The sequence below is a fragment of the Chelon labrosus genome (assembly GCF_963514085.1).
Source record: "Chelon labrosus genome assembly, chromosome: 3".
NCBI lineage: Eukaryota > Metazoa > Chordata > Actinopteri > Mugiliformes > Mugilidae > Chelon > Chelon labrosus.
This window is the reverse complement of record NC_140339.1, coordinates 19,241,400-19,250,435: the sequence shown is the minus strand read 5'-3', so window position 1 is coordinate 19,250,435 and position 9,036 is coordinate 19,241,400. Positions and strand designations below refer to the sequence as shown.

At 40.0% G+C, this 9,036-nt stretch overlaps 1 protein-coding gene across 1 annotated transcript; it reads left to right on the top strand.

The window, feature by feature from the left end:
* The first annotated feature begins 832 nt into the window (after nucleotides 1-832).
* On the top strand, nucleotides 833-8,747 carry LOC311485939 (proline-serine-threonine phosphatase-interacting protein 1-like). Its single transcript, XM_084541669.1, has 15 exons — nucleotides 833-1,371; nucleotides 1,835-1,935; nucleotides 2,699-2,773; nucleotides 3,544-3,578; nucleotides 3,671-3,777; nucleotides 5,280-5,342; nucleotides 5,468-5,560; nucleotides 5,877-5,922; nucleotides 6,146-6,225; nucleotides 6,630-6,728; nucleotides 7,583-7,679; nucleotides 7,924-8,017; nucleotides 8,131-8,219; nucleotides 8,362-8,483; nucleotides 8,615-8,747. Exons 1-15 carry the CDS (start codon nucleotides 1,339-1,341, stop codon nucleotides 8,744-8,746), a joined length of 1,266 nt encoding a protein of 421 aa, XP_084397795.1. The 5' UTR covers nucleotides 833-1,338; the 3' UTR covers nucleotide 8,747.
* Nucleotides 8,748-9,036: the final 289 nt, after the last annotated feature.

The window sequence follows — 9,036 nt, the reverse complement described above, 5'->3', positions numbered from 1 at the left end:
TAGTTGTTTAAAAAATTCAATTCAGTCCAATTTTATTTATATATCGTCAATAACAATACAAATTGTCTCAAGGTGCTTTACAAAACCCGGCCTGAAACCCCCAGAGCAAGCCTGAAGGCGACGGTGGCAAGGAAAAACTCCCCTTTAACAGGAAGAAACCTTGAGCAGAACCCAGCTCATATGGAGGGACCCAGCTTCCTAAGGCCAGCTGGGTACAGACAGAAAAGAGAGAGAAGAGAACAAGCAGGAGAAATGAGATAAACATACATATGTCATAGATACATACAACTAACTAAAGCGTACACGTGGAATCTGATGATGCAAACTGATGATGTTACATGACAGTTTGAAAATGTAAGAAGAGTCATAGGCAGGTTGGAGAATTGTTCATTCAGGTAGGAGGGGATAACTGCAGGAGGCCATCAAGACTGGGCAGGTTGATGAGACCACGACAACAGATGTAGTATGGAGCTCAACAGGAAACACACAACTCCAGGCCAGAGACAATGTTCTTGAGGGCTCATGAAAAGCTGACTTTTTAGACATGCGCACTTCTCACAGGACAGCATTTTCAAAATCATATGTGAATGTGAGGAAGTTCAAATTAGCTCATATTTAAACATCTACAGTCAAAAAATGCAACCTATACGTGAAAGCAGTGGTAATATTCACCCAAAAACATCCTATCTAGGGTAATACACTGACAGAGACCATTCGCCTGCACAATGAGAACTTTTACTTTTGATATGGACTTTTAATTTAAATAACTTTGTGTGATAATACTTTTACTTAAGTATGAATGCAGCCCTTGGCGAGTATTGTCACTGTCTGGTTATGGTTGTAATGATAATGTAGTGTAGCATACAACATAGCCACTATAAATGCTAGCTAGCAGCTGGTAAACCATTAGGCATTAAACACGGTATGCCCTACAACTGGTGTGGTTGAAATTGCACTGTACACCTGTGTGGGTTTATTCAAGTTCATATGCATATAAAGAGACAAACATTATAGCCTAAGTAGATGCCTTTAAATGTGGGTGAAACTCTTGCACAACATTTAAAGCAGCGTTAAACCTTCATCTTTGAAATGAGCGTCTCTCACATGGGCTGTGCTCACTGTGGTCAGTGACATCATGGGACAAAAGCTCTTCCTCATTCAAAATGACTCACGGACGTTGGGCCACTCGAGCTTCCACACACAGTTTGCTTGGCTGAGTATCTTGTAACCTTCAGCTACTTTATTTGCTGTTGGCTGGCAATTTTGGTCTCAAGAAGAGCCCTGTAAGTGGACTTCATAGTGAGGAACTGGGTTCAGTTCAAGGAAGTAACAAGCGTGATGTCTCCTTTGAGGTTTAAAGATGCTTTCTGGGTAAGTCTATTTTTGTGGCCTTTTGCTTCGCTGGAGTTGTCTTTGCTGACAGTTGATCTGTAATTTGGACAACAATTAATTAATTTATCTTTGATGAATTCACATGCCAAGTAAACCCCATTATATTATACAGAAAACAAGATTACAACTATTTATAACTGTGATCTGTGGTTCAAATTCAGCCCATATTTACATCACACTAATGTCATTTAATCGTGACAGTTTAAGGTCAAAAATAATATTACTTCTACAGTAGTAACGCTTTCACGTTTGGAGTCTTATCTCTAGTGTGATGTTTGTCACAAATAACTGTTTTTGCCAAGTCCAAGCACTAGTTCTGCATTTTATTTAGCCCACAGTCAGTCCAGGATTGATTTAAGGACATGTTGTAATAGTTGTTGAGCAATGCGGTTAGTTGCAGCAGTTTTGTGCTATGTCTTCTTTCTATACCTTCTCAATACAGGGGTCTGATTTCACTTGTCACGCCGGTTATGATGCCGTGATCCAAAGGTTACGGGACGGAAGGCAAACGTGCAAAGATGTGGAGGAGCTTTTGAAGATGAGGTATATGTATTTATATTTCAGTAGCTGAATCCAAAATGGAGAATAAAGTTGTGGATCTCGTTAAAGAAGCTTGTATAGTGCATGTGCATCACTTGGGTGATTGCTGTAAAATGTAACACTGTGACACAATGCACACAGCATTAGTGAATGTAGTTCATCCAGAAACAGCCAGTTCACCAAAGAAAGACAAAAACACTTCATTAAGGAATCATTGGAGCATTTGTTAGCGCTGTAGGTGACTTTTGATTAAGCGGCCCATTTAGGCACTGAAGCAGGCGCATCACTCATCGACACCGAGGTAGCAATGTAGCTGAACTTTGCTTATTAACTCAAGAGTTAACATGTCAAGCAGTGTACAGCCACGTAAAAAACATTAAAAATAATTCTAAATACTGATGAAGAATAGTTAAGGATACAGTAATTTCATTTAAAATGTACCATAAGATGGAACCAAAGCTATCAAACGATATCTCAGGGCAACAAAGATCATTTTATCTGGAACAAAACTATCTTTGCTATGTACCTAATTAGTTTGTAATGTCATAAAGAAAAGCAAATAAGCAAATCAAATACACAAATCGTTGTTGTTGCTAAATGCGTTGCAAAAGTGTGAAAGAGCGAAACCTACGAAGCTTCAGTGTTAACAGGGTGAAAGGTGCAGATGATATTATCGTATATTCCGTAACGTGTACAGTTCATGTAATAAGTTTTACAGCTAACACAAGTTCTGAGAGTGACGCGGCTCTCTTTCTAAACTCCACAGGGCTCAAGCAGAGGAGAAGTATGGGAAGGAGCTGGTGATTATTGCTCGCAAAGCTGGAGGACATTCTGAGATCAGGTGAAACACATCACTTCATATTCAATCTTCCTGCTACAAGGTCAATATTATGTACTGTATATCTGGGCCGTACAGATCATAAGAATGACATATTGTCCCACAAAATAAATAAATGCTTAACTCTTGCTTGGTGAAGGGTCATAGGCATATTAATGTTGTCAAGTCCTTTTTTATTATTATTTTTTGCTAGTTGAATGTGACTTCCAAAATACAATATGAAACAGCAGTCAGGCGCTTCTGAGTCACATTCTTTTTAGAGGAAACTAACATTGGTACGCCTGGGAGACAAACATAAAGATAAAAGGAGTATTAATCACTGCTACAGCCCCTCTCTTTGTGTACCGTAGGCCATTATCTGTTTTCAGTTTCCTGTTCCCTGCCGCCTATGAGAGACCTCACTCTATTCTCACAGCAACAGTTAAATACAAAGATGCCACTATGACGAGGGAACCCTCTTGCAAACTGAAACCAAATAGATTTTATCTTCAGTGTTTTTTTTTCCATACTAAGGTGCAAAGTTTGCACAGTAAAGCTTAAAACTCCATGCTGTCATAGCACTGACTGAGTGAAATACTTCCTTTGTACTTAAAAAAGTTGAGTCAAATGTCAGTGAGGTGTCCTTATTGGTTCATTCCAAGCTGCTTTGATGTAGCTATACTTTGCTCTCAGCAATGAATCAGTTACTTTTAGCCTGAAAAGTTAACCCACCTCTTTTGCTTAAGACTGTTCCTTGAATGTTCTCTGATCGTACTTGTCTGTTGTTTTTACAGCACTTTGAGAGCGTCCTTTGACCAATTAAAATCCCGTAAGTCCATTTCCACTTTGGAAGTATCCAACCTCAGTTGAGTTTCGGTGTCAAATGAATCATTTTGCGGTTTGGATGTGTTTTGCTTTCAGAAATAGAGAACATCGGGAACTTTCACATCCAACTATCTGATATATTGAAAGAGGAGGTGAAAAAGATTGAGACATTCAGAGAGCGTCAGAAAGAGCAGAGGAAGAAGGTACTGGGTAATTTGCTGTTGCCTAACACCCATCTTAGCACTAACACAGAGGTGTAACATTTGAGTGTCCTGACAAAAATAAGTGAGCAGTTTTCATGTTACTTCACACACTTGCTTACAAGTACAGTTAGTATGCATCATTCAAGTAAAAGGTTCATGCAATATAAGCTGTCTATAAGTTTTCATTGACGTTGTGTTACAGAAATGTTGACCCAATGCTATAAGCATTTAAAACACTTTGCGGGTAATTCGTAAAATGTAACGACTGATACTGGGACAACAACAATGTCAACATTTCAGTCATTAGTAAATGTTAATTCTGTCTTCAAGAAAAGGATAATATTAGAAAAATCGAGTACGAGAGACATATACAGTGCCACTTTAAAGCTTTTGTGCTCTTCGGAATTTTCCAAATGATGCATAGAAATTACTCAGATTCAATCAGATTTTCACACAAGTACTGAAAGTAGTTAAAGAGATTACAATAAAGCAAATGAAACAGGAATATTATACATACTTATCTGTGAGTTGCAAAAGTAAGTGAACCTTTGTTTTCAGTATCTGGTGTGACCCCTCTTATGCAGCAAAAACAGCAACTAAATGTTTCCAGTAACTGCTGATCAGTCGTTTGCAGCAGCTTTTAGCCCATTCCTCAGTACAGAACCATGTCAGTTCTGAGCTGTTGATGGGTTTGCTCACATGAGCTGTTTGCTTCAGGTCCTTTCACAAAATGTCCATTGGATTAAAGTCACGATTTTGGATTCTTTTAGAATTAGCTAGTATAATTCAGAATGAATTGGTCCATCGATGATGGCAAACCACCAGGGCCCAGATGCAGCAAAACAGGCCTAAACAAGGACGTCAGTCATCTTAAATCTCCGCCAAATGCCAACCTGTGCTTGAGCAAGACAACCCCATTTGCTCCCAGTGCATCAGTGTGTGTGCTTGTATGAGTGAATAGGTAGATGTGTCTGTGACTATAAAGTGCGTTGAGTACCAATAGGTAGAAAAGTGCTATATAAAAGCAAGGCCATTTACCTTTGTTGATTCCAAACTCTTCAGAGATGGTTTTCTAACCTTTTCCAGCCTGATGAGCAGCAACAACTCTTTTTCTGAGCTCCTCAGAAAGCTCCTTAGTCCGTGCCATCATACACTTCCACAAACATGTGTTGTCAAGATCAGACTGTGACAAATCCCTGATTTTTTTAAACAAAACGGGGAACTGAATAGTACCTGAGTCTCATTACATTTATTGGAAGCACTTCTGAACCATTGGATTCTAATTTGGCCTTGAAATTAACTTGTAAACCTAGAGGTCCACTTACTTTTGCAACTCCCTGATATGTAATATTGGTTAATTTTCCTGAATAAACAAACGTTTTTTGCGGAAATGTATATTAGTCTGTAAGCTGTAAAACCTTTTAATGTACGTAATGTATGTATAATCCTGCTGGGTAAAAATGCGTGGAAGATTTAAATCCTTTAATTTCTTCTGTCTCTAGTTTGAAAGCATCATGGAGAAGGTTCAAAAGAAAAAGGTTTCTTTATTCAAGAAGACCCTGGAGGTAGGAGAACGCTACCAGTGGTGTCATTTTAATAATTTCAGATCAATACTGGTTACTTTGGACAAAACACATTTTTTTCCTGTCCTTACTGTAAATATGTAGCTTGTACTTTCTCTTTCTCTCAGTCTAAAAAGAACTACGAGCTGAAATGCAAGGAGGCTGACGAGGCAGAACAGGGGGCTGAGAAAATAGTTGTTTCATGCAAAAACCCTGACAAGGTACGGTAAATATGTGAACGACAATAGATATTGTTTGTAAAGCAGTTATATTCACCAGTTTAGGTGAAAATGTGTTTAATCCAAACTCAGAAATATATCCCTTCACATCACACAAATGACCACTGAGTTATGCTCTGATAGCTGATAGCAGGGTAACATTTATGGTTTGACCTTACTGTGTGCAACAGCTGGCAATGTGGAAGTGAAGTGTGTTAAAGTGTTAATGTGTCTTCTATTTTGAAGTAAGTTGTCAGTCTCTCTGGCACCTCTCCATACATTCATGCATGTCGATTCCTATGTAATATTTGTTTCACAGGTACGTCACAGGACAAAGCAATGCAGACAGGCAGCCAATGAAGCAGGTATGACCCCAAGTCACATGTTGCCACTTTCAGTTCCACTTTTAACCTGCATAATTTGTATTTTGCTTTATTCATGTCATTTGTAAATGCAGCTAGCACATTTTAAGGAAATCCTGAACCATACTACTTCAAATTAAGACATTAGAGACCAGACACAGTTCACTAATTACGTGTGTTCACTTTTGTGTTTCATTTTTAACTATAATCATCTGTTCTCTCACAGAGAAGCTGTATGTAAATAACATTGTTCAGCTGGAAGTTGTTCGCCAGGACTGGGAAGAAACGCACAAAAGCACGTGTGAGGTACTGCAGATTTTATTCCTGGTAGCTGCGCTCTAACCTAGTCTCAGTCTAGAAAAAGAGCTCCTAACCTCACAGATAAAACCTCGCACCACAACCCTTTTCACAGTGCAAAGCCTTCCTGCTGCTGACCAGTAAATAGCGTGCTTCCTCTTGCATTGAGCGTGCCAAAAAAAAATCAGCATACCCACAAGCAGAAACACACGTAGTGACGCACAAATTCTGTCTAAGGCCTTTTTTATGGTTCCCTTCCACTGAATACCGTCAGCGTGTGCAGTATTTAGAAGTAACAAAGGAAAGGCAGAAGGAAAAACAGAAACTACGGTGTATCTCAGGAGACTCTGTGTCACAGATGCATTATTAACTTTGAAATGGTACACTAAATATGTGGTGCACATGCGTTTCAGGTGTTCCAGCAGCTGGAGGGAGATCGGATCAGCATGCTCAGGTGTGCTCTTTGGGACCACTGCAACCATTTCTCCATGCAGTGCGTCAAAGATGATGAGGTGAGGTATTTCTTTATTTATTTATGTAAAGAGAACACATTCTATTTTTCTCTCTTTGTTCTACTTATCTCTTTAAACCTGAATGGCGTGGTAATAAATCAAGGGCACTGACCTAATTAAGACAATACCATGATATTGGACCGTGATATTATACAATAACATGCACAAGCACAACTGCCGTCATATGGACAGTTATAGAAAGAAAAAGCCTCTTTCACTGGGTTGAACGTCTAACTTTTACTTTTCATTTCAGCACAGGTCCAAAAGTTGCATATGAAATCTAACAGTTTGGTTAGATTTCTGTATTATAGGCCTTTTGTACTGACCTCCTTCAATAGGGCAAATATATTAATGACAGCTGTAGCACAATAAGGGAGGTCCTGCTTGTGCATGCTGATTCACCCTGTGTAAAAATGAGCTGTCATGTATTTCATGTGCCTTCCTTTATGTGACAAGTTTATAAGTCAGTTGCAAAAAGGTCTATTCGGCATTGGTCTGAGCATATATTAGGATAACTAAAGTATGAATTTAAATGATGGTTTATGGACTCAAGCTAAACTAAATCGGTGAACAAAGTAAATATTTGAACTATTTTAATATTTAAACTGAACAAGTAAACAGGCATTGACACTGTGAGCTTGTTAGCAAAATCATATTAGCATTTAGCTCAAATTCTGTTAGCTGGTGGAATCAAATCATAAATCTAACCCTAATTTAGCAGAATTAACTGATACTCGCTCATCTTCCTTTCTTAGACTAGATAACTGCAACTGAAATGAGGTCCTCTAACAGAAATGCTTGAACGTTTGACCTGTTGAGTTTCATTGTACAATTCTGGTTTCCTCCTTCTTCAGTTGTACGAGGAGGTGAGGAAGATTCTGGAGCAATGTGACATCACCACAGACAACAACTATTTCATAGGGCTGAAAAGCACAGGATCGAGGCCACCAGGTGAGCTTTCACAGTGAGCCAGTAACGCATTTGGAAAAAGCTTTAGACGTAACTCAACAATCAGATCCTTCCCTTTCCTACAGAGGTAAAGCAGAAGAGAGAAGTGAGAAAAAGCAGGACTACAACAGTACTGGCTTTAGGGCACTGCTCAACTTCTTGCCTTTCTGTTTCAGTCGCACACGCGAGCAGAGAGCAACACTTGACCTCAGTCCTTGAATGAGCAGCTTCTCCTTTCTTGTCACAGATCCCATCGTGTTTGAAAGCTACTACCCTGGAGGGGCGGTCAGAGACAGCAATGGCCTAGCCCATTTTGCAGGAGGAGAGGGCATCGTGAGGAGGTGCGGCAGAAGTGAAACAGGCAGCCTTGTGAATGTTCTCAAGAATAAAAGACATATGAGCGGAAATTTGAAATAGAAATAACCACACGCACATGTTTCATGGACATTTCCAGGTTCTCTGACTCTCTAACCGGAAGCTCCATGAACATCAACTCTGACAGTCCTCAATCCTCGCGACCAGCACTGGCATCTCTTGGCGAAGGTGAGTACTGCGGTCACTCACTCACCTGTATTATTTTGTAAAAGAAGAACAAAACCTTGAGTAGTTGTTGGCTCCGGGTTGTTTTGTTTCTACTTTGTCTTATTCTATTTTGCTTTATTGTCTGCTTTGGCTCTGGCTTCAGCTGAGGGTTCAGACGGAGGCTATGCCCCTCTATCATTGTTCCAGCTGGAAGCACCAGCACCAGTGGCAACTGTTCCAGCTGATCAAGACTGCTGTGTCGTGCTTTATGAATACAATGCACAGGTGATCACATTATTATTTTAACACTGAATGGAAACAGTTTTGTTAAAACTAGCAACCCCGATTGTTGATGTAAGTAACTAGGTTACATCAGTCTGTAAATAACACTTGGCATGTTTGCACCGACTGTTCAGGAAGAGGACGAGCTATCTGTGAGCAGGGGAGACCTGCTCCGGGTGTTGGAGCGAGGGGACGACGGCTGGTGGACTGTGGAGAAGGACGGGCGGAGTGGACTGGTGCCAGGAAACTACCTAGGCAAACTCTGAACACGTGCACACACACAAGCACACACACAAGACAGCACAGACACAAAAATACATACTAAACACATGTGCTTAAAAATATGTGCGCACACTGCATGGTGTGTCAAGCTCGCTAAGAAGCATTCTGTACGCGTACTTATGTCACACACCACACCGCCTACAGATTCACACATCTATGTCGGGCTTTCTCACTCTGTACAGTCGTGGTCTTATGTCCAAATATGTACATTTTCGGAACCCGAACTGAAAATCTTGCGTCTTTTAATAAGCAGTAGGTTATTTGAGCGGTGTTT

Excerpts from the sequence above, each read along its gene's own strand:
- LOC311485939 (XM_084541669.1), top strand. The coding sequence starts at position 1,339 with ATGTCTCCTTTGAGGTTTAAAGATGCTTTCTGG. Across the intron at positions 7,680-7,923 it reads CACAGGATCGAGGCCACCAG|ATCCCATCGTGTTTGAAAGC; the intron begins GTGAGCTTTCAC and ends TTCTTGTCACAG. Across the intron at positions 8,484-8,614 it reads TTTATGAATACAATGCACAG|GAAGAGGACGAGCTATCTGT; the intron begins GTGATCACATTA and ends CCGACTGTTCAG.